Source organism: Electrophorus electricus, chromosome 2, assembly GCF_013358815.1.
Source record: "Electrophorus electricus isolate fEleEle1 chromosome 2, fEleEle1.pri, whole genome shotgun sequence".
Lineage (NCBI taxonomy): Eukaryota > Metazoa > Chordata > Actinopteri > Gymnotiformes > Gymnotidae > Electrophorus > Electrophorus electricus.
In genome coordinates, this window is record NC_049536.1 from 29644161 (window position 1) to 29670403 (window position 26243).

The 26243-nt window shown below is 40.4% G+C and overlaps 1 protein-coding gene across 9 annotated transcripts in view; it reads right to left on the reverse strand.

The window, feature by feature from the left end:
* The window catches only part of spegb (striated muscle enriched protein kinase b), a 69951-nt gene that overhangs the window by 12475 nt on the left and 31233 nt on the right, over nt 1-26243 (reverse strand). For 8 of the 9 annotated variants that reach the window (XM_027005670.2, XM_027005663.2, XM_027005667.2 and 5 more), the window contains 24 exons: nt 24387-25987; nt 21017-21160; nt 20549-20731; nt 15492-15673; nt 15210-15298; nt 14432-14607; nt 13048-13308; nt 12226-12384; nt 11924-12113; nt 11324-11553; nt 10957-11076; nt 9709-9813; nt 8742-8948; nt 7832-7955; nt 7226-7398; nt 6986-7098; nt 5820-5988; nt 5141-5240; nt 2611-2811; nt 2021-2078; nt 944-1021; nt 482-654; nt 341-367; nt 55-207 (listed from right to left, as the gene is read on the reverse strand). In XM_027005670.2, coding sequence (XP_026861471.2) covers nt 55-207; nt 341-367; nt 482-654; nt 944-1021; nt 2021-2078; nt 2611-2811; nt 5141-5240; nt 5820-5988; nt 6986-7098; nt 7226-7398; nt 7832-7955; nt 8742-8948; nt 9709-9813; nt 10957-11076; nt 11324-11553; nt 11924-12113; nt 12226-12384; nt 13048-13308; nt 14432-14607; nt 15210-15298; nt 15492-15673; nt 20549-20731; nt 21017-21160; nt 24387-25987 — 5016 coding nt within the window. The remainder of the gene's footprint in view (nt 1-54; nt 208-340; nt 368-481; nt 655-943; nt 1022-2020; nt 2079-2610; nt 2812-5140; nt 5241-5819; nt 5989-6985; nt 7099-7225; nt 7399-7831; nt 7956-8741; nt 8949-9708; nt 9814-10956; nt 11077-11323; nt 11554-11923; nt 12114-12225; nt 12385-13047; nt 13309-14431; nt 14608-15209; nt 15299-15491; nt 15674-20548; nt 20732-21016; nt 21161-24386; nt 25988-26243) is intronic. The other variant, XM_027005664.2, reaches the window with a different exon arrangement.

Consider the following 26243-nt stretch of genomic DNA (forward strand, 5'->3'; position numbering starts at 1 on the left):
AACAATTAATGACTTTTACTGAGAAATTCAATAGGTCAGAGTATTTCCACTTACAGTCTGTCTGCAACTAGCAATTTAATGACAAATCCCTTTGCTTCATGACAAAGGTCAACAAACATGCTCTCCTCAAAGGCCACATTGTAATTTCTGATGTTGAGAACAGAGCTTCTGTCATTTTCCCCCGCAAATGGAGATACTCCGGTGAGACTGCAAAAAATAAATTAATTTAACAGGGATCATTTACAGTAGATGTTGCAGGTAGTTACAAGCAATAACAATGGTTTACAAACTCAACTTAAATTTTCTCTCTTTTTGTATAGAGTCATGAAGCCATACCTACCATAGATAGGTCAAGACACCAACAGACCTAAGTAAAGAATAAGATACAAACAAATTTGAGTTAATAACATATTAATGTCACAGTCTGAACACATTATTTATACACCAGCCAATTCTCAGATGGACATTCCATGTGCTTTACCAAATGTCCGTTGCCTTGGAGACTGGTGTCTGGTTAACAATCTCTGGGGCGATAAATTCTGGCGTGCCGTATTTGCAGTACTGTGCTTCATCTGGTGTTAGCTTCACCGCATTCCCAAAATCACAAATACGAATTTGATCGCTGGGATGGTCAGCCATGAGGATGTTATCGGGCTATTAGCCAAAACACACAGAGTCAGGTTTACCAAAACTGTTGCACATGTTCTATATAGTGCATTCTGTAGAGTACAGTCCTTCTCAGTTGCAGTTCTGGTATAGTCCTGCAGAGGTTCCTAACCCCAACCTCTCATTCAGCTCAGTAGTTGAACACTGAGCTCTTTGTCACCCAAATGTCCCAAGACAGAAAATGCTGAAGCAATAAAATGTGCAGTGCTGCCACTGAGGCTGTCATAGTGTCGAAAGTACACAGAGTGGAGGGGGAAAAAAACATAATTAAACCCACCTTGATATCCAAATGCAATATGTCATTTTGATGAAGATAACTAATTCCCTCCAACAGTTGTCTAATGCTGGAGCGAATCTGTAAAGAACATACCAAATCAACATATAATCATGAATCTTACATAATACATCTATCTTGTGACCTTCACTAAACAAGGCATATTCACTCTGCTTCAAGAGAGTTAGCAGAGTTTAGTTCAGACGTAAATCCATTACACCTGATGTAACCAACTGATGTTTTCAGGACAATGGTTGGCTAGAGTAGGGTTAGGACTAAAGGGTATGAAAGGATAGCTCTACAACAGGATAGTTAATGATAACAGCACTCCATTCATCTTTGTAGTTAAATAAAGGTTGAGTAGTTGAGTGTATGAATGATGTGATAATTGCAGCTGATTCAAGAAGTGATTGTTGTTTGATATTGTACTTATGCTCTTTTTATAATTCTTTCTAGGTTTCAGCATTGACGACTCTATCTAGCAGTACCCTAGTTCAATGGACACTAACCTATCTTGAACTCTAACCTCAACAGGTTAGAGTTCAAGATAGGTTAGTGTCCATTGAACTAGGGTACTGGCTAAGATGCATTCTAGGAGTACCACAAATGTAAATGTATATGTAAATAAATGATAGACAGATAGAAGGGAAATCCCCTGTTGAGTGCCCAATAGATAAGAAAAAGCTGCAGTTCATTCCACAGGGTCCCTAAGTATCATTAATAGTTTTCTACAAAAATGTGTGAAATAGTAATTACACACACAAGTAAATTCTGACATAGTCTGGTTTGTTTGCTGCTCGATATTCAGCCAGCCTGCAATCTCAACTTGCTAGAGGATCTTGACAAGACGTGAAATGAGTGATGAATAAATGTTTGTGTCAACTTCCTGCATAGTGATGAATTGTTTTTCACTACTCTCTGCTCAGTTTTAAGATCCTGTCAAACTGAACATTTTCACTTCCTACAGTTTGGAATCTCTCTCAAGGCTTAATTCCTTGTGTAGTTCACTTCACAGGGAACTACTATGCAACAAAGGCACTCCCCTGAGCATGCTGGGAAGGATATGCAGGTCTTACTCACCTCTGCTTCTAACACAGCTGATTTCTTTGTTAGCCTTTCCAGAAGCTCCTCATGACATCTTCAAAAAATTATCAAGGGCAATCACAATCACTGGGCAAAAGCTGATACCAGCAGAGACATTGTGTGTATCTGTGTATGTCAGAGAGAAGAAAGAGAGAAAGACACTGACTTGTGTGTCTTGTGTGTGTATGTAGATAAGAAATAAGCTTGTGTTTAGCTGTTTGTGCAGTCTGAAGAGCACCTCCTTTAAATGACAGTGGCAGTTCTATGGCCATGGGAGTGAGACAACACAGGCTGAAGAGTCAGCTGAGAATCAGGTATAGACAGGTTTAGATTACACACAGCTGCTGCAGCCTTCACCACACCCGGCCAGATTCATTAAGAAAAGTGGAGCTATAGGGCTTTGAATGGCTAGTAAATGGCTTCATTGCCAGAGCAGAGAGGAGATATTTTTGAAACCATGACAGGTATGGAGAGGGAAAAATTCCATAGAGATGGACGTTTTTGCTTTAGGACTGTGTCATACTGATTTAAATATGCATTAATACCAACAAGTACTAGAAAGTGCCCGAAGATAATTAAAAGGATACATCTCTGTGATGATGATCACAGCATTCTTCTTCTCGAAGGCATCATGGAAGTATACTATCCTCTCGTGGTCAAGGTGAGACAAGATGTTCAACTCCCTGAGGGCTGAGGCCTTTCTCTTGGCTCGAGCTGAGATGTACTTGGCTGCATATTCCCTCTTTCCCACCTTGTGTGTTATGCGTTTTACATATGAAAAGGCTCCTCTGGAACAGAGAAAATTACAGTGGTAAAGAAAAATAAACACACTTATAAATAATAAATTTTTTTTTTACTTTTTAGACATGGAATAGTACTTCATTCATTTATAACAGGGAGCTCAGATTCTCCTTCCTTTAGTGAAGTCATATTTCCAGGGCCTGGTATATGGACAGCAGAAGGAAGTCAGATGTGAATCTCAGCTATAAGTGAACTATCGACCACGGCCTTAAATGCTTGCCCTGGAGGATTGGGGGCTGAGGTTGTGTTGGGGGATTCTGGCACAGGCAAGGCTGGAGATGGGACAGGTTTGTAGGGATGGATGGGACAGTGGAGGGAGGTGAGAGGCATTGAGTTGTTAAGTGCAAATAGCCTGTGATCCCCCTGGGAAAAAGGATCAGCTTAAAAGAAATATCATTTCGCAGATGAAAAGAGAAACGATGACAACATTTCTCAGTAGCTGTGAATGCAAGGACCAGCCTCTGTGCTACCAAACAGATTGTATAAAGTGCTTGTGTGTCTCCAACACAAGAATATATTCATTTTATAAATCCACTGTAGACATTTATACTTATCACTTCATACATTCAAGCCAAGAGACATTTGCTTACATATTATCAGTGGCATATAAAACAGCAAAAACCCTGCTGTTATGTTCAGATTTCTCTATGATACACAATTAACATCAGCCAATGTATTTAAATGAAGATACTATCTGGGGTATTTCTTTCTTTTTTTGGAGTGTTGTACTACAATATAGAAGGCACTATTAATGCAGTCTAGATGCATTAATAGTATTAAAAAGTTTAGTTATGTTCTACATATTTTTTTTATCATGTCATGCACAGCAATCACCTTGAGATGGGATGGTTGCAGAGGATGGGGTCATAGAGGCCATGTGTTATGCAGCAAACGCCTGTTTTAGCTTTACACATGTTTTTTACATGTGTTAAAAAAAAACACATGTAAAAATCTGTGTGTGAGTTTTTATCTGTGTGTGAGTTTTCCAAAACAATTGCTCGGAAAGGCTTAGAATACTAATGCTTCCATCTGAATTAGGACCCTACTGATATGCAGATATGGAACAGATTTTAAGCAGTTAATGAGAATTTAAAACCAATTTTTTGCCTTTCATCCTGTTAAAAAATGGAAGGGCAGAGTAATCTTTAACTGATTAGGCTCCCAGCAGGCAATAGTGTTTAAGTGTTTGTAGTGTGTGTATGTGTCGGTTGTAAATGCTTACTAGATTTAATAAGACTATAAGTTAGAAATGATGGACAAGGAAGTCAAATAAAATATATGAAATGTCCCAGTGGATTAGGGTAACATCACTAAAACATAATGCCTACACCTTTCTAGCTCTATGTTATACTCTTATAAAACATGTATGCATTGGTCCATTGATGTGTATATATGTGTGCGTGTGTGTGTGTGCGTGTGTGTGTGTGTGTGTGTGTGTGTATTCTGGATTTGCAGCAGTAACAGCAGGTGTCTTGGTGCAGCACTGCATATTGGATTTTTTGTGTGTGTGTGTGTGTATGTGTGTGTGTGTTGGGTGTGAATGTGTATGCACGCACGTGTAGCTGCAGTCAGGCATGGAGATTATAATTAGAGCACCTCACAGAGGCAGAGTGACAGGGAGCAGACCAAAGATATGACTGAACACACCACACCACACTGCTCTCAAACCATCTAAGAGATTGGCACTTGCTTCCCTAGAACAATAATAGACTAACTTCCTGCTGTTGTAGAGTGTGTTGCTACATTGTCATGTTTCAAAGCTTCTTAGCTGCCAAACTGGAGGCAACAGTTAAGGTAGTGCTGTATCCAATACGCTGACTGAAGAGCTTAATTAGACTGAAATATAAAGCATAATAGTTTAACAATACAGTAATGCAAATGAGACACCAGACATCATTGGTACCGATAAAATGATCTATGTTTTACAACTATGATGTTCTTGGATTTGGATTTGGATTTACTAAATCTGATTCGTGTAGCCAAACGTAAACGACTGAACTGTGTTTGTGCCTGTGAGAACTCCTGAACACTTTTTTTTTTTAAAAACAAAATACCATTAACATATAAAATGAATTGTGCAAGGGTGCAGATTAAAGTGAAATTCCTTTGTCTGCTGTCTCAAAATCAAATTAAATAAAATCTTCAAACATCCTCAGCGCTATTAGACTAATGCTGTTGAACCTCTAATAGTGCATGATGATTCATAAAGGTTCCGACCTGTCGTCAGAGACAGTTGTGGAAACAGATACACTGGTGACTGCACTCATTAGAAGGTGATGGTGTGTGTCCATGTATGGCTGTTGATGTGTCTCTCACCTCCCAATCTCCTTATGCACGTCATAGTAATCGGTGAGCCTTCGCATCCTCCTTAGGATAGACTCCTCATCCTCCATTGGGTAATCCTTCTCCTGATTGGCTGTAAAGATATATAGACACAACCATGCCAACATGTACACACATATACAATGCAATTACTAGGATAACCCAAATTTAAAGTATAATTGATCAGAGAAAAAAAAAACAGTGATCAGGGAAACAAGCATTAGAATATAACCCTATAACAAAGGGGAACAACGGGTTTAACCATTTCCTTTTCAGAGAGATGCTTCAACCCAACAATGTTAATGTAGCTAACAAGGAAATGTAAACAAGGGTTACCAGCTAGCATGACAACATGCTGACTACTTACATTGACTTAAAGACTTTAATTCCTTGCTAATTGCATTAGCATTATTTGTGTTATATGTTTAAATCTTTTACACACTACACACTAGATTAGGGATGTCCAACTAAAACAGCAGTGTGCTAGTGTACTTTTCCTACAGTAACACTCCTGAAAAACTTGATAATTAGCTGATAGGCCTATATCGATAGGCCTATACTGAATCAGTTTGTTGGAGAAAGGTAAACCACAAACAGTGTGTAACCCTAACCCTGGTGTGGCTGTCTAAGTCTAAAGCATGAAAGGTCTACCCTAAACAAGTATGACTCGTACAGGCATTGACGGTGAGCTCTGCCTTGCAGGAAACAGATCCAGCCAGATTTCTCGCTGTGCAGGTGTACACCCCAGAGTCCTCTAGCTGAGTGTTGAGCACTAGCAGAGAGCACTCATTATCATCATACACAAATGTAAAGTGGCTATTCTCTGACAGGAGGACATCATTCTGAAAAACAAAAACAACAACAACAATAACAACAATATCTTCAGTCACTTAAAGACCGGGTAGGACAAACTGAATCAGGAAGTAGGGTTTTGAGTTTTGTGAGAGCAGGAGGCATTTTCTTCTTTGTTTGGTATGTGTAAAAAAGGACTGTAACAAAAGCAAAAACAAAGCTTATGTTACAGTCCCTTTTTACACATACCAAACAAAGAAGTTTGTTTCACAAAATACTTGGCGTAGTGTCATCACAGCAACATGGGGCTCAGTAATCTGTTTAGCTCCACCCAGCATGCCTGGAAAATTCTGCCCACTGAAGTAAAGATCATTTTATGCACAGAATAACCATCCAACATGGATGCTTATAATAATAATAATAATAATAATAATATATTAGACTTATATAGTGCATTTAAAAACCCAAAGACGCTTACAAAATATAACACAGAATTACAAAAACACAGAGCCTGCAAAAACATAATTGGATAGAAACAGCACTGATACAGGGCAAAAGAAAAAAAAAAGATGTGTTTTCAGATTGGATTTACATGTAGAAGGGGATCCCGTTCCCAGTCTGACTTGGGGGGAAGGGAATTCCATGGGGAGCAATTCTAGAGGAGGCTTGATTACCAAAATATTGGTGGTTAGAAGATGGGACCATTTCGAGTTTGTGAAGTAAGGCAGAGTTAATAACAGGGAGAAGAGAGCTGCAATAATCAAGGCAGCTAATCTAGAAATAAAGGTATGAATGAGAGACTCAGCAGCAGACAGAGAGGGATGGTCTAATCTTTGCACTGTTGCACAAGTGGAAGAAAAGTTTTAACAATAGCATTAATGTGAACTTCGAATGAGAGAGTGTTGAATCAAGGATGACACTCCTTGACAAACCAGGTTGGAAGGGGAAACCAATGCATCAACTGAGATAATTATCGAACCAGTTCATATAAGAGTTGATTTAGAGCTAATGAGAATGAACTTTTATCACTGGTTATATGTGATATACCTTGTACCATAGGATGTCTGGAATGGGCTTCCCATCAACCACCACAGCAAAACGAGGAGTTTCTCCCATGCTTACATCTAGATCTTCCATTATGGATTCAAATGTTGGAGCCACTGAAAAGAGCGGAATAGAGACATCAAGATCAAGGGATAGGGAGAGAGAAAAAGAAAGGAGTGGGTCAACACCAAAAAAGGACAAATGATGAAATTCACTGGATATGAGCAGATGTGCTAAGCCCACCTGCCATCTCCAGTGTAAGGAGGCAGGAGTCGGTCCCATACAAGTTGCTGGCGGTGAAGGTGAGTAGGCCCACGTCAGCACCCTTCACCTTGCACAGTTTCAGTGTGTGCTGGTCATCATCAGGCATGCTCATCTCAAAGAGTCCAGGTCTGTTGGACAGGGTCACTCCTCTCCTGAGAAACACAGCAGAGCACAGTTTAACTACAACTTAGCTACTGTAGAGTGCTGGTTGCTGAGGTGCATTGTGTAGGATACCACTGCCACTACAGGTGCACAAAAAAGAAAGTCTAGGAAGTTATTCAGCTGGAGTAAAATTGGTTGCCAGAGATGTTGTCCTGTTATTTTGGCATTTAAGTATTTTCAAATAGCTAAAGCAAAGTAAGAGTACAAAAGCAAAACAGAAACCACCAAAGGTAAAATACCGTAGCCCAATGATGTACTTCATGATCTTCCAGGCTGTAGAAATTAGTTTTGACCTTCCTCTGAGATAGTTGAGATCTCCAAGAGGCGTTTTGCTTTTGGGGTATATCTATACTACTTAATGAAGTTGGTCTCTGGGATATCCAGAGCCTGTATAATCAACTGTATAATCAAATGGGCACTCACCTCTTCCAGATGACATTTGCATTGACATGGTTGATAGTGACTGTGATGCTGACTGACTGATTCTCTACCACATACACCACATCTGGTTTGTCGACAATGACTGGGGCCTCCTGGAGATAAGGACCTGCATGGGTGGATAAATATAATACAATTTACTATCTGTGTTCTGTGTGTGTGTGTGTGTGTGTGTATATGTGTGTGTGTGTGTGTGTGTGTGTGTGTGTGTGGTGTGTGTGTATGTGTATATGTGTGTTTGTGTCCACATGTGTAGGCCAAACTCGAGCTTGTGAATTCTCACTTGACCTGTGGTGAAACTTGCTCTGTCTCTGCCACACATGGATATAGTTGTTATCAGAGCCTGTTAATCAGAATTCTATTCTACCTGGCATGTGAGTTACTGTGATACCTGCAGGCCCTGCCATTTTACGTCGAGGAATGCTTCTTGCGTTTGGTCACTTATGATTGGCAAACTCTAAAGAATAACATGTGGTCAAGATAAGACAAGGTAAACTGAGCCTGGCTCAGAATCAGCCTTACAGAGATTGAATTCCTGCCCAGAAAGAACAAGATGACTCAGAAATGGACCAATCGATCTGCCTGTCTCTCTGGGAACATTCAATTAGTATTCAACATGTTGTATGTCTGTTATCCATCTTATTGCAATATGGAACAATTCGTTTCTGAACCCATCTGTGTAAGCCTAGCTTTTTATATAGTATTGCATAGCATAAACCTAAATGGCTAAACAATAATTCAACAGATCAATGTTAGGTTTAATATTAATTCTGGTGCTTCATTTATGACAACAGGTATAGTACTAACTAGATGACAGCCTTACTGGCTACAGTTGCAGGTTGGTATAAGGCCATGACCAAAAAAATCTGTCCTGTATTCATGTGTGCATACCTACCTCTGTCTATGAGTTGCACTGGATCTGTGGCAGGAGATGGTTTACTGAATGCTTTGCTTGTGATTGTCAGGACCCTGAAGGCATAGCGAATGTCCTTGGACAGTGAGGTGATTGTATAGGAAGTCTGCTTCAGGCTGGAGGCAATTATGTTCCACTGGATGGAGCCCAAAGCCTGCTGCTGGACAGCGTACATCAAGGTACTTGGGTCTGGAACCACAGAAAGGAAGCACTGTACATGTTTTCAAACAACAGTTGCTGGGTTTGATAGATCAGGATTTTTAATCATTCAACCATAATCTCCACCAGATTCCCATCTTGTACATCAATCAAAGCAACAATGTCTGAGTGTTGGTATAAAACAAGGACACTTTAAAACTATAAATCTGTGGTTGAGGGGTCATTCATGAAGCAGGTTCTTTCATCTGTATTTCCCAAGATATCCTGCTGGGCAATATCTAACTATGAGGGAGTATATGCCAAAAATGTACATACAATGTCAATTCAGCATCCAGACAGAACTATACCTGAGGGAACAGCCTGCATTCACTATGTGGGCTAAGGTAGGTATAATAGATATTAGATTTAGTGTCAAGAACGCCAAGAGAAAAGCATATTAACGCCATAAACATACCCATATTGATTTTCTGACAGTTTATCCTGGGGCTACTGTTCGAATTGACTTGTAGCTTTTCTGTGATATGATAGCTGAATTGGGTAGAGGATGTTTCTATTGTTCCTGGGAGGAGCTTATCGAAGCTCTTCCCATGATTTATAACCTACTATATGGAGTTGCAACTCATGTTCATCTGGCTTGCTGGTTATGTGATTTATTTGTCTGATGTCTGATATTCTCATAGCAACTGCCCTCAACAGGTCCTTCAAGTATGGGAAACTCTTAAAAACAGGTTTACCCATAATTCTAAAAGAAATATAGCAAAATAAAAATTAACGTGAGTAGAGGCAGTACCAATGGAGGGGTCTAGCCTTTTGGGCTTCTTCCAGCTGAGTGTGATGGTCTTGCCAGTGATAGACTCTATTACCGGAGCTCCATCTGGCGAATCTGGAAGAACGTCTGTGAGAAAGAGAGAAGACAAAAAAAAGTTAAGTGGAACACACCTACCCACACACACACGTGCATGCACAAACATGTACACACAAGCACACATACACGCTCATAGACATATGCTGTATTTTTCAAATGAAATGAAAGTCTACGTATTTTGATACTGGATGTAGGAATGATCAAGCACAGACTAGAATCATCCATTTGATTAAAAGACAGCTTAATGTCTGAAAGAAGCACATCACTGTTCCCCTCAGAAATGATCATTAGAGAGACAGGAAACAACTTTTTCATGTGCATCCAAAAAGGTCCTCAACTGCATTATCTTGTAGTGACAAAGTATTGTATTATGTGAAATAATATATACTAATGATGGTGAAAAAATGTCTGCTGTTGAAGGAATCTTTAGGATGAACAGGTAGAAAAGGTGAACACACTGACTAAAACTTAATCCATAGCATAACATATCAAAAAACAACATAACAGCTGAAAGTGTGGCTGACTTATTTAAATCACATTTTCTGTCATGTGGAACACAAACATAACTATTAGAAAGAAAGAAAGAAAGAAAGAAAGAAAGAAAGAAAGAAAGAAAGAAAGAAAGAAAGAAAGAAAGAAAGAAAGAAAGAAAGAAAGAAAGAAAGAAAAATTAAAAACACAATCATGCTATCCTAGTAGAGTTCTACAATGTCGTTACTTAAAGTGTATTCACATCTTTCATCATTGTCTGATTAAGGTCTATAGCCACCTACTGTGACAGTAAATTAGGGTATGTAATCCTGTCTGCAGAGAAAATTAATTTGCTGCAACCTCCCCTCAACTGAAAATGCAGTCATAAAAATTACTGAGAACCCCTCCCACCCAGGAGAATGTCCAAACTTCTTCCTCAGGAAAACAATATGATCCTGCAGGCCCCTAGAACAGCTTGTTTCTTCCTTTCATAACATATTAAAACAGAAGACTTCTAAAAAAGAGAAACACTGGAAATTGTAGATGTCTTACTGTATATTCTGCTATCACATATGTTTAAAGTCTAATGTGTAGAGTTCTATTGTAGACAGCACTAAAGCACTTAGACCAGATAAGTTTAGTGCATGCAGTGCATTCCAGGCATGCTCTGAGGAGGAATAGTGATGTTGTTGATTTTCTTACCTGTCACATAGAGATGGGCATAACAGGTGGCTTTGCCAACCTTGTTCGAAATTACGCTTTTGTAGACGCCACCATGAGCGTGACACACGGACCGGATGACCAGGCTGTGGATGTCTCTGACTGAGACAGAGGGAGAGAGAAAGAGAATGAGAGAGAGAGAAAGTGGGAGGGAGAGAGAAGAAGAAAGTTTGCACTTGGTTAAGAGTGATGTAGAGAGGTTACTGTGAAAACAATAGCGAGGGATTCAGAAAGGCATGGTATTCAGAATGGGCATGTAAAAGCCATGAGGAATTCCCAAGTCCAGACACCCTCATTTCACTGCCACCATGACCTCCCTGCTGGCCAGCAAAATACAACAGCAACTTACACTGTGTCATCTTCCTGTCCTCGGTGCTGTCGATCTTTTTGCCATTGTGGAACCAGGCGATGGTGGGGTACGGCAGCCCGGCCACCTTGCACTTCAGGATGGCCTCTTTGCCCTCGAGCACATCCAGGTCGTACAGCGGCTTGACGAAGTCAGGCATGGTGAAGCGTTCCACCTCGCTCTCAGGCACCTCCGGCTCCTCTGGGATGGAGGGCATCTTCTCTAACTTTGCCCTGAAAAGGGGATGGAATGGAAGAGATGGATATGTGTAGTGTGTAGAAGAGAGAGAGAAGAGTTGGGAAGAGATAGACAGAAAGAAAGAGAGAGAGAGAGCGAGAGAGAGACAGAGAGAGCGAGAGAGACAGACAAAGTAGACTCTGAATCTTTAATTTCAGGAATAAACAATGAGACTGTGTAGACAAAACCACAGTGAACCTCAAGCAAACATTTGCATAAACTCTGTATGCTAAAGGCTATAGAGGATTATGTTCTTGGATAACGGCTGTTTGTGGGGATTTGTACTAATGTAAAGTGGCATGCGAATGGCCCATTTACCATTGCGTGGATGTAATAGGATTAGTCAGGGAGAGTGAAGATTCTTACATCTGCGAGGAGATTGCTGGCCGTGGTTCCTGCACATACAGCTCAGCTGAACAGTCTGCCTTGCCATGCTGGTTTTGGGCCACCACCGTATAGAAGCCCTCATCCTCGCTGCTGACATGAGAGATGACCAGAGAGTGACGGCCACCTTCCTTTAGGATGCGAATGTCCTCACTCTCCACCAGAGGGTGGTCTGAGGGAAGGCCAAAAATGTATCCACACAGACACACCAGATCATGATGGTCACTTTTAAGAGAGGTATTAAACTGAGGACAGACAATATGTCTTAGGAAGAAGCATCCTACCGAAGTGGCTCCAGGTAACCTTGGGTGGTGGCGTTCCGCTGACCTTGCAGTCAAAGCGTGCATTTCGGCCCTCGATGACTTCCAGCATGTCTAGCTTTCGAGTGAAGAGTGGCTCTACAGATGGAAGGACCTTCAGTTTGGCACAGGAGGTCAGTTCCTCTGAAGAAAACAAGGAATGGTAATCGCCATGATAATGAAAACGATGCTATTTTGGAAAGCAATCTCTACCCATATTAATCATATTACAGACCAGTTCTAGTACTAGCAGTGGGCAAGTGAGTGGTGAGTGGCTCTTATACATGTGACTCAACCCAGCTGATAACCATGCTTGAGGTGTGTCAAATCCACTGTGTTAAGGCACAGAGAACTGAACTGTGCAGTGCGCTAACTGGTCATGCCTAAGATTTAAGCAGAGGTTCCTAATCCTCAAGACCCCTAAATACATCTTTTTTTTGCTTTTTTTTCCCCTTCCCTTGAAATCTCTTTCAGATACTCATTATGTGTATGAGGAAACAAAAAAGCCTTGGCAGGGAGGGCATTCCCAAATCCTGAATATAGAACTTCTGGATTACTAGTTTTAGAGCATCTAGATTGGCAATGCTACAACATCTGGATTAGCAATGCTACAACATCTGGATTACTAGTCCTACAACATCTGGATTACTAGTCCTACAACATCTGGATTAAGGAACACTACTAGATGCCAACATGACTAGCAATCGATAGAAGCGGGCTTTGTGATTGCAGAGTTTCATGAACTAGTAGATTCCACCCACCCAATAGCATTTTCAGCAAAAAGAGAGCGAAAGGAAGATTACACACCTTTGGCTGTGCTCAGTTTGCAGGTGTAAGTGCCACTATCATCCTCATGCACGGAGTTGAGCAGTAACCTGCACCTCTTGCCATCAAAGTGCATCTTACAGTTGAGCAGGGCAGGCTGAATGAGTTTTCCATCAGAGAGCCAGTCCACATCCACATCCTGTGGGCCGACCATGTGACACTCGAACAGTGCTGTCTCCCCAGCTGTCACAGTAACATCTCTGAGAGGCCGCATGATGGCCAAGCCTGGCTCCAGGGGAGAGGCTGTAGGAGCAGTGGACACAGCATTTACACATGCAGGAGCTGGCATGTGGGTGACATTATTCTTGATTAGGGGTTGGTTTTCTTGGAGTGTCACTGGACATCTACCTTTTTTATTTAGTAGTGCAAGAAAGATACATTTATAAGCACATGAAGAAAGTGATCAGTACAATCTTACGATATTAATAGCTGAGATTGAGAGGGTCCAAAATGTAATACATTGTGATCCATGGAACAATAAATAACAAAAAAGAAATCTATGGATTATTTGTCAATGGCAGCAGCAACTTGTACTTATGGAAGCAGACACAAACATTATCTGATCTGCTAACAATTTGTGTTTGGCAGCAGCTTGGCAACACTGTATGATAACAATATCCTGCCAGCAACTTTAATCCATGTACACCTTGAAAAAGGCTCACCATTGCAGCCTCTATGAGGGTGATTCACTCTCTGTCACCTTGCTTTTATTCGGCATCTTCTACTTGAAGGCTGGTTCAAAAGCTTTCCCCTTACTTTAAAAATGTCTATTTGCTTTCTCAGGTGAAATATCTTACTTTAAATGCAATGTGATATGATTTTTTTATGTAACCTATTTAAAATAAACAAACATATTTCATCAAACATAACAGAAGATGGAAAACAAAGCTTACCATATGTTATAATGTGCATATTTAAAAATAGTCAAAAAATAATATCCATGTAGAAAAACCTGTACCTGTGGCAGAAGCAGCAATTATCATTCTAATCACACACTGCTGTAAGAGAGAGCCTCTTCTATTGTTTAGAGGCCCTTCAGTGCAATTCTGATGTGAAGTATATGATGGAGAACAGAAGAGGCTCTCTACCCTACTGCATCACAAACCACCACAGTTTCCTGTAATAAGGGCAGATTCTGTGACCATGTCTCAGCAAATTTTTCCCAAGTGTGCATAAACACAGACCCACAGATCTTTAAAGAACCCTTTGTCTATATGACTGGCCGTAGAGTGAATATTATCAGGGCTCAGTCGTGTCTATAATTAGATGCCATATAATTGCATGTGTTATTGTGGTGCAGAGGTCTGTGTGATGAGATGGCCTCATTGTTTTTGGGGTACAGAGGGGTAACAGACAAAATATTCACCTTTAACATCTAGCTTGCCCTCACACTGCTTGGTGCCATACTCATTGATGATCTTGCAGGTGTACAGACCAGTGTCGGACTTCAGGGCAGATTTAATTATCATCTCACAGTTGCCATCCCCTGTCTCACAGACGATGTGCCGAGGGCCTGATTTTATGGTCACTCTGTCCCTCAACCTAGACCGAGATAAAGAACATAATGTAATGAGATCTTGAGTTCTCTGTTTAATTCTAAAAGTACTCCCAGAATTCTAAAAAGTACTCCCAGAAGTTTATATTGACACAAAACACAATTTCCAACTCTTTCATGTTTTTTTTCTTAAAAGCACAATCAATAATCTACACTCAATGTATAGCGTGTCTCCACTACCTGCATTTGAGTTGTATCATTTAGTAAAAAAAATTACATTAAAAAAAATTACACTCCAACTTTGTCCTACTGCAAGGTTATGCCAATCAAACAATTACATTTATATTTACAGCATTTGGCAGATGCACTTGTCCAGAATGATTTACAGAAGTGCTTTACAATATGAAGTTAAACATTGTAAATCACTTTTTATAAAGCATTTTATAATGTGATTAAAATTTGAAGAATAATTGGCTAAATGCCCTTTTAGTCAGAATTCAGTATATTTGCTGAGATGATTATGGTGCCTTTTTCAGTAATTTAGAATCATTATTTAGGGGGATAATGTTCTTGCATATGACTTTAACCTATACACTAAGCACTAAGCAGCACTATGATTTTTCATACTGTCACCCAGTGGTGAACTTACCAATAGAGCATTGGTTTGGGTTGCCCACTCATTCGCACAGACATGATCACTTCTTGTCCCTCTATGACGGTCTGATCTCTGAGAGGAGTCTGTAGAGATTACAAGATCACGACAGGGTCATTTCTACTATTTATATCATGAAGATCCAAAAACAAAAATAGTAATGTCCTTAGTGGTGTCTTATGTGCAGGTCTGATTTAACTGCCCACAGGTAATATGGGTCATACTGGACAGCTGTGAATGCTAACATAGATCAATATATTAAAAAGTACTGTCAATCACCTGAAAAGCAGGAGCCTCCTTGAATCGAGTGTCAATGATCTTCCGTGGTTCGGGGCCCAGGTAAGAAGTCCCACCAAAGTCCACGGCCTCCTCCAGAGGGCTGAGGTATTCCTCATCAGATGTGATGGGGCTGCTAACGTCCATAGGCACACCAAGGTTGCCCCTTGGGTCTTGGCTGGGTTCTGAGGGGAAGGCACCCGGCTCAGGCATGAGATGTGGACAAAACATTCATCTATTACACACCTGCTTCAACAAAAATCCTTCAGTATATGATTGATGGTAGAACACAAGGAGGCTGTCCTCTGGAAGTTTATTTAGTCATTTATCCCAAAAATGTCAACCATAGTTTGGCAGTGGGATTTCATTACACTTTTAAATTTTACAGAAAATGTTATGGTAGTCAATGGTAGATATAACTGACATTCTTAGTCCAAATAGTCACATTCAGAGTAAATCAGTCAAACCTAAGACCTATGTTTTTTCTTAATATAAGTAGAATGTCTACTGCTTGTGCATATATCCACAACACATCACACATTACATGACCTTGTACTCATAACCTTCCCATGGTACTCTAACTCCTAAACTCTGATAACACAGGAAAACTCATTTCAGCTTGATGAACCCACTGAAGTATGAAACTCAGCAAGGCTATCAGGGATTGTGCTAGGTCATCCACTGCCTCTGTGAGACAAGCTTTGGAGTCCAATTGGCATGAGAGGAGAAAGGTGGATTAGAGGGATATTAAATGTGAAAGGCAGGCATTAAATAGAAAGGAGCTCTTCTGAGGTCCAGGTGGCTGTGGATAGAATGAATCTTATAATGCCAATTCCAATCTCCCAATGTGACAATGTGAAGATTCACCTCCACAGGGAATGTGCTGTCATGAAGCATGGCTCATCCAGGGAATGGGAAACTGAAAGGATTAGCTCTGTAGGCCTAAAGGTTTACTGTTATGCTGACTGAATTTAAAGGTTCACTTTTATTTCACATTCTGCATCTCAATATAAAAAATATAATATGATATGAAAAACGTTAAGCATCCAGCATTCATTTTCAAAAGCTTTTTCCATTAAAATTATTCAAAAATTATTCACAGCCTATGAATATTTAAATAATTCTGCAGTGCATAATAATAAAATGTGATGCAGTTAATTAAGAAAATCTAAAATGATGCCAAGATGTTTTGTGTGAAGTGGTTTCATTCACAGCAGGCCTGTGCTACTGTGTTCAGAAAAGATTTTGTTTGTGCACTGGGGAGAATAAATAGACACCGTGTCCTGGATTCTACTTACCATCTCATGCAGAGTTTAAATTACAGCATCTCATATGTGACATTCGCTTAGAAACCTGTGACATTTAGAAAAAACCAACCACTTACTAACTGCATGTAAAAGTCTGCACATCAAACTAACTTTAACTCTGCAAAGTAAAAAAGGAAAAAAGTAAACATCAACAGGTCTAAAAATACTGTTTAGGCTGAATAGGTAGATGTTCGACCATGATGAATTGATGTCTTTCTTCAGTAGGAAATTTACTTTTATTATTATACAGGACATGTGTGTCCTGACACCTGCCACAAGCCAGAGATGGTGTTCAGAGCTGAGTGTGGAGCTCTGCTGTGGGTTAAATCGTGACACCATTTGAAATAAACTGTCAGCACCAATAAAAATATGGTGCTCCTACACCTATAAATTCAGAATTAGACACCTGAATAAGCATTTCCAAGCCACACACACACACACACACACACACACACACACACACACACACACACACACACACACACACACACACACACACACAACATATCTACAGAGCCCCTACTTGTTAAAATGAACTGTTTAAGGTGAGGAGACAGCCATGCTATGGCTCACAATGCAGCCACCCTATATATTATACCTTATAGTACGTGCAGATCTGCGAGAGATAAGCTTGTGTCATGTCAGTAAATCTACAATACACAGTACATACAAATGTGTTCAAAAAACAATTCATGGTGTATCTTTTTTTTAAATTTTTTTAGCAAAGGTTTAAAGAATGTCTGGTCAGAATATGAATACAATATTGTATGTTATAGGCATTTTCCTCAGAAACTGAATTATAAAACTAACCATACCTAATGTATTAGATAAGGTGTTTGATGACATTTAAAGCACAGTTTAGTTTAGGTGAAAAGTAAAGGTTGCTTGAGGTGAAGGGTCTCTTTCTACTGAGCCATTATATAAAAATATAGTGTGATATCCTATAAAACATAGTCAGAACATCACACACATGAGTGATTCAATCCAGTGTGATTTTATGCAAAAGCTCTGTCAGGCTATTATTCAGAAGAAGACAGATATACAAATGACATCACAAAAGGGGAAATTTGAATTTTAATGGGCAGATGGTCATACAGATGGCCACTGTATTTTCTCTCTGGTCAAGTGGGACTGTATGAGGTAATACTAGTGGTCAATTTGTAGAAAAAAAAAATCAGGAGGGAAGGTTGGTTTCACCTGAGAGGGTTTGAGGGTTGGGGAGATGTGGGGATAAATAATATATCTCCTGCCTTCCTGAATCTGAACTATGTTGGTTGCATATACTGAACTAAATACTCCACTATATAGGGCAATGGTTTCTAATCCTCTTCTCTTATGTCCCCCTTTTGAGGAATAAACATTTTTATCCCCCCAACCTCTTTCATAATGCTCTCTCCTCATCTCCCATCATACTTAATGTGAACCCAAGAGCATAGGAACGGGTGAGTGCTTCGATTACACACTACTTTACATTCAAAACAGAGGTTGACATTTTGTCCTAATCGTGATTTGGTTTGAAGAGCTCGTTTATAGATAGTATCAACATATCCATAATAATGTAGCCCTGTTGAGACAGTTCATGTTATATAATGTTAATCATAATAGTTATATTGTTACTTAGGTAGCTAATCCATGTCTGAGACAAATACTTAATCTATTGTTATCTAGGCAGCAACATTTGAAGCGTTTAGTGTCAGCCAGTCAGCAGAGTCGTTTTGCGAGAGAGAGAGAGAGAGAGAGAGAGAGAGAGAGAGAGAGAGAGAGAGAACAGCAAGTAGCATGTTGACTTATTAGAATTGGAAATTCTACCATAGAGAAGATTAACCAAGTCTGTATACACAGACGCTCTCTTGAAATTTAAAGTTGGCTAGCTCAGTCAGCGAATGCTTCTCGTATAGTATGAGAGAGAAGTTCTGAGCTAACCTTTAAAGAGTTTCCTTTTGCTTTTAGGAGTGAAGTTACTTAATTTTCTGGTCACCCCTGCAGATGAGCAAGGAACCAAAGCTTCTTATGTGGTATTAAGAACTAGGGTTATTTACCCTGTGCCAGTTTGCAGCAGGATTAATGGGGCAATGAGCATGTATGTGTTTGAGCCCACAATTATTTTGGCTCATTTTATTTTGTTACTACAAAAGTACTACTACTAACTGGAATTTATTGGTTGAGTAAGAGTTAGTTGTGTCTTCTGAAGTGATTTGTATCTAGTTCGTCATAAAGGACCTTTACTTTTCATAGAGCATACAGATATATAACATGCATGGTAAACCACTGCACTTTGGGGCATTTGATATAAATCAGAACCATTTCAAGATCAAGAGAAAGCTCAGCCATAGATTATGGCCTTAGTAACAGTACACCTACAAATTTCCCAGGTGCTATAACAGACATCTGACATCATATAACACAATGAACCAAAAGGGGATGGAAGAAGGTAATGGCAGTTTTATGAGAAGGATTTATTTTTTATTTTTTACTGGGGGATGGCATCCACTCACATCCCACTCAAGCCCTGGTTATACCATTCAAATAAGAATATCAAGAAGATCCATATTTTCTGCCAATCTGTTGTTTTATTATAGCATGAGTAAACAATAGATTTTCTAGGTGCCTCCAATTATCATAAAATTATTCCCTCAAAAAGCTATTAAATGTTTCCTTTACAAAAAAGCACCCTTACTGCAATTAATTAAAGATGATTAAGTGCTGATTTCAATGATGCTCCCTTTTGTAATGATAGCTTCTGAAAAGTGCTGAGGCAGCTTGTTGATATCACACAAAGATTGTCTAAATGTGATTACAGGCTATGCATCCATTTCATCCAGCTGCTTGTGTGTGCATTTTTCAACACAGCCAAACAGCAAAAGGACACGCACAGCCCAAATGAAGGAAATGTTTGCTTAGACTCCACTGCATGTTATTTCTAAACAACTACATTTTGTTTTGAATCTTACTGGGAGGGCAACATGGTGTTAACAATTCATAAGTTCACTTTAGCCCCCAAGTTGCTATGGTAACTATTGCTACGGCGTTGGGGCTAGAGAATAGACATGTAAGGGGGGGCATGTAGGGGGTATTAGGAAAAAGAAATCAAATGGAAGAGGATGGTAAGAAAGTAAACTGGAATCATTCAAGCATTGTTGCTTGCTCAAGGGATGACCTTAGCCCCTCCACAGAGCAGCTAATCTGGACCATGTGGTAACATAGGTTTATGAAATAATTCAATACCTCATGCACTGATCACACTGAAATAACCAGAGGTGCTAAAATCCCCCACTTTCAAAATCTGACACATCACCTACCAAAATGCCTCCCCCTCAGCTGGCATTGTAGAACATGCCAACACCAATGCTCAGAGATGCAATGCTATCTCACCTTTAGGCTCTTTTCAAATATGTATGGTTCTACACAGTAAGAGGAAGGTATCCTTTCAAATCTAATTCGCATGATTCAGTGCACTATAAGAATTTATAGAATAGCTTCTCAAGCACCTCAGTAGAAGCACTAGGGATGAAATCCACCTCTGCAGAATGCCCCTAGTACATTAGTGTCAGTGTTTAAATATTTATAGCGATGAGACCTTTTACTCGAAGCTGCTGTCAAATTGCTTGAAATCATGTTCTGATTGGAATAGGCTATAGATAAGGATTTGGTTCACTCTAACATCTCCCTTCTGGCTACAGAATACATTGTGCTTCAATAAGTAACACATGAATCATGAAAGGCCTAGAAGGCCACCAGAGAGCTAGCACCTACCTGGCTTGATGAAGAGAGTGGCACTGCAGGAAGCCTTGCCTACCTCATTGGCAGCTGTTATGGTGTACGTGCCAGCATCACTGGGCTTTGTCCATTTGATATGCAAAGAGTGCCTCTCTCCCTCCACTTTGACCACATGGGTGGGACTGTTCTTTATTTCCACATTGTCCCGCTGCCATGTCACTAGACATGAACAACCAACAACCATGAGCCAGTATGTCTCTTTGTATATCAGCATTTTTGATGAGATCGAGAAAGTGACAGGGAGATGCTGAAAGAAATGTTTGGCTTTGCTCAATGTTGGTGCATGACCGTATGGTCGGAAGTTGCTATGCAGTATCACTGGATAACCCTTCACATGTCCTCATGTCATGTCTTCATGGCAATTGTCAACCATGCAAAAAATTTGACAATGGAAACAATGTGGTATTCTTCAAAATGTTTGAAAACTAGTAAAGAAGAATTTACCTTCAGGGAGAGGATTACCAGCGATGATACATTTCAGCAGCACTTCAACTCCAGAGGACGCTACTGTGTCCTGAAGTGGAAACTCGAACACTGGGGGCTCCAGAGGGTCCTCTTCTGCTGACACGTATGAGTCATCTGAAGATTCTGCAAAGATATGAGGCATGAGCACAAGTATGTCCTGTAACAGCAGCTTTCTAGTTTTAAGGAAAGTTGAGAGCCAAAGTTAAAAAAGCAGGAATTTCTTCAGTATTTTCATAAAGAAAATTGACCTGTGCAGTGGTAAGGACTCCTCTCTAATCTAGTAGAAAGAGCCATTATTGTTGGTGATTTCAATATTCACTTTGATAGTGCCCAAGACCCTCTGAGATCGGCCTTTAGTTCTATATTAGAATCAAGTGGTTTCACTCAATGTATAAGAGGACCCACACACTCTGGTGAATATACGCTTGACTCAGTACTGACATGTGGTGTGGACATAAAGAACATAGTTATATTACCCCAGTCAGATGCCATCTCAGACTATTCCCTAATTTCATTTGAACTACATATGAGCCAGAATATAGTAACCTCACCTCGCTCTCAAACCAGATGCACAATCACGTCAGCCACTGCACTTAGATTTATTTTTGAATCTCCCAGACTTATCATTTGTGACTAGGATACCCTCAAGCCCCACAGAACTTGATCAAATAACTGAATGCTTAGAATCACTATTCTGCTGCACACTCAATGATGTTGCTCTAATAAAAAATTAGAGACAAACAATTAGTACCATGGTATAATGATCAAATTCACAATTTAAAACAAAATGCTTAAAAATTAGAACGTAAATGGTGACACACTAAGCTTGTAGTCTTCCAACTTGCATGGAAGGAGAGCCTTCTCAAGTATAGAAAGGCACTTATTAGTGCTTGAACAGCTCATCTCTCGACCCTAATAGAAAATAAAAATAATCCTAGATTTCTATTTAGTGCAATTGCACAAATAACTAGGAATAAAACTGACACCAATCCTCAGATTACAATGCCACACAGTAGTAATGAATTCATTAATTTTTTTAATGACAGAATTAAGCACATTAGAGATAATATTAAGAGTATTAACATGACATCGGGCAGCTACTTAGAGATCAGAACAACCAAGCCAAAAAGGACTCTAGAATTCTTTACGCCTATCCAAGAACCATAACTTACATCTCTGAGCTTGCGCTCAAAATCCTCTACTTGCTTACTTGCTTACTCACTGCCCACAAACTTTGTTAAGGAAATCCTAGCTGAAGTAATTAAACTCCTCCTTGAACATTGGCTACGTTGCTAAATCATTCAAATTAGCAGTAATCAAACCATTTTTCAAAAGAAAACAAACAAACAAACAAACAAACACCTTGACCTGTGTCAGCTGTGAAACTACAGGCCGATCTCAAATCTTCCATTTATTTCCAAGATCCTATAAAAAGCTATAGCTCAGCTGCTAAGATAATATCTGAATCAGATCCAGAGACATGAAGTCTTTCAGTTAGGGTTTAGGCTTAATCATAGTATGGAGACAGTACTAATTAAAGTAGTTAATGACCCGTTGTTGGCTTCTGACCAGGGTTATGATTTTTTGCTTATATTGCTTGATCTGAGTAGCATTTGACACTATAGATCACAACATTTTACTAGATAGACTAAAAAATGTTGTTGGGATTAGGGGAATAGCCCTTTCCTGGATTAAATTTTATATATCTGATTGCTATCAGTTTGTTAACATAAATGGAGACTTCTCAGCATACAACAAAGTTAGGTAAGGTGTCCCACAATGATCTGTTCCTTTTTTTTTATGCATGCTACCTTGACATTATACATAAACACTGTGTTAGTTTCCACTGCTATGCTGATGATAGTTATATATAGAGTTCTTACTAGAACTAGATTTGATCACATCACTCCTGTCTTAGCTACTTTACATTAGCTCCCAGTAAAATTTCGGATTGATTATAAAATACTTCTAATGACTTACAAAGCAATGAATGGTCTTGCCCCACAGTACCTTAGAGAACTCCTAATGCATTACAATCCACCATGTCTGCTTAGATCAAAAGCTGCAGGCTCTTTATTAGTACCAAGAATAAGAAAATCTACCACAGGGGGGCAGAGCCTTTTCCTATAAAGCTCCCACACTATGGAATAACCTTCCTGTAAAAGACTCAGACACAGTCTCAATATTTAGAGCTAGACTGAAAACCTATTTGTACAGTCAGGCATTTTATTAACTACTTCCCATCTTAGGTAAAAGTGTAAAGAGTTATGGCAAACTGGGATGTTATGATGCTGTCACTTCACCTCTCTTTTGTCACTCAAGTTTGTTGACTGAGAACGGTGGAGTGCTGATGTTCCAGGGTGCCCTCCTGCCTGTGTTTCCTTCTGGCTCTTTCCTTTTAGCAGTGCTACCATAGCTAGATCTGCCTGAGTTCATCTTTGCACATTGTAGTTCCCTAATTTACACATGCTCATATCAGGACATGCCTAATAATCTATTTTTATTTTCTGTCGAGGTACATCTACCTACACCTCATTATGTTACTGAGCTTCAACCCGTCTCAGCTGCCATGGCTACTCCCACCAATCCAGTATAACCGGATGGCCTTGATGGACGTTCCCTTGCGGGATGTGTTTCGGGCATGTGCACACCTTTGGGACAAGACTAAAACCTCTAGAAAACTGGACAAGACATTAATTGCTTATTTTTACATTTTATTTATTTATTTATTTTTCTCTTAAAATTTTTACTATAGTGGTGACTGTTGTCGGCCAGAGGAGGATGGGGCGCCCTTTGAGTCTTGGTTTCCCTCAAGGTTTCTTCCACATGCTCTAGGGAGTTTTTCCTTGCCACCGTCACCCTTGGCTTGCTCACAGGGGGCTTGGACTTGGACATTTGTAAAGCTGCTTTGTGACAATGTCTGTTGTAAATAGCGCTATATATATAAATTTAATTTGATTTGATAATATCCATGACAGTGTTATTACCTTTGTCTCTGTGTTGATTTTGCAAGGATCCTAATAGATACTCTACAGAAATCTATAGATAATTCATGTTTCATTATTACTTTTACTCATAATAAAACATGGTTTAGATGGGATTCTTTTAAAAAAGCATTAATTTAGTGAATTTGAAGAAAAGTGAGAGAAATAGAAAAATTAAGCCTATAAACTCCTTGAACAATGTTTACATTTATATAGAAAAGCAAGTGTTTTTCAGCATTTTTCAACTAAGGCCTCCACATGAATTCAGTATTCATATCTTAAATATGATAAATAACATTGCCAGTGATTCACCTAAATTCTTTTGTAAGATGATATCAGTCATGAATGAGAAAAAACAAACGCACCTAATTCAGGGGACATGGGTCTTTGTCTACGTCCCCTCCCTCTCGTTCTCGGTGGTTTTTCTTCCTTGGCCTCAGGGCTTTTTCTTACTTTATCACTCCGTGGAGCTGCAGGGGCTTCTGTCTCCATGGGCTCCTCTTCAACAACAATTTGAGGGATGGTGAGCTTCTGGGATGTAACTGGAGGAGTCACACTGACCTTCATTTGCTCCTCTTCAGAGGCGGATAATAAAATCCTCAGTGGCTTGGAAGGTGCCTGGATGGGATGCGCTTGCATTGCCAGCACATCCCCTTGCACCAAAGGACTTTCAGGTCTTCTCTCCAGCTTTCGCAGTGTGAGCTCTAGTGGTGTTTTTCGTTGGATAGGCTCATCCTCAGAGTGGACCGGTGCTGCCTCTTGGACATGGGTCACCCTCTTCACAAGTGGGCTTGCAGGCCTCTGCTCCACCTTGCGCAGTGCCATCTCCAGGACATTTCTGGAAGGAGACTCTGCCCTCATTTTGCGAGGGGACCGCGGGCGATCCTCAACCATGGAGGTGACCTCTACAGTTGGAGACCTTTGTGGGCTCTCTCTAATCGGACTAGGTCCGCGTATTAGTCTTGGAGACCTTTGTCCAGGTAACTCAGATGCGGGCATTGCCTCTAAGGGGGATGATTCTCTTGCCGTTCGGCTTGCTGTTTTTGTTGTGACAGGAGATCGCTCTCGAACTACCTGCTCCTGTAAAAGTGACTGCTGTTGCTGGGTCTGCCGCATTGCTTGAACCTGGGGTGATTTTGGTGGGGGAGATTCCCTGGCTCGTTCTCTCTTGCTTCTCTCTTGCTCAGCACGCTCCCTGTCTTGCAGCTTTTGGAGCACCTGAGGTGGGATGGGCTCCAGTTTCCTCACAGGTTGCCTGTTCCTGTGGCAGGTGGACAGCTGTTCAGTGGAGAAAGACTTCTTCATGTGGGGTTTTCCCACAAGCTTTTTAATGCGCTGAAGTTCCTCTGTGAACTTGTTTTCAATGTCCTGTACCTTCTGAGAATAGCGAGGTCTGTCCTCCAGAGAGGCAGCCCTCTGCCGGAACATAGACCTCCTTTGTTCTGCATCTGCCTTCAAAGCTTCATGGAGGTCCTCTTTGGAGCTCTCCCTTGAGATTCCCAGGCGGCTTCCTCCATCATCGGAGTCTATGGAAGGGGCTCTGTGAAATCCAGCCCAAGAGCGTCCTGAGATGGAGCCCTCGGGGTTGTCGATGCTCCTTCTCCGCTCTTCAAAAACACGCACCTTTTCAAAGATCTTAGAGCTAGCACGTGTGAGCTTGGGCGAAGGACGGGAAGTCAGGTCCTTCCGGGAGTACTCACTGACAGGAGTCTGGGGTCGTGAGTCCTGTGCACTGCTTTGGGACATGGCTGAGGATTTGGGTTGCTTGATCTTCTCTTCAAACTCTCCAGGTACCGTGTCCTGATATTCACTCGGCACGATGGCTTTCTTGCGGGGAGTGAGGGGCGTGGGGGGGCCTGAACCAGCGCGACCGAGCATGGGAGAGGTGGATGAACGGGCAATTTTGGGGGAGGGGGGTGGGAGAACTTGTGGGGGAGATTCCCTCAAAACTTCCTCAGACTGGCTCCTGAAAGAAGGTGATTAATGGAAATGTTCTGTTAGAGTATTGGGTTAATAAGTGGGAGGAGCCCAGCTGTTTGGAAGAGGACAGGGGGCCAGAGAGGCGTTTTGATTTGTTGGGCCCAGAATGCAAGTGAGCAGGAATTTGCAGATGCTTGTGTATCTCTTTCAGTTGTATCTAGGTTTTTGTGTATTTCTATTTCACCATGTGTTTTTCTTGAGTAAGAAAATTTGACTGTTTTGAATTGCATCTATGACCTGGA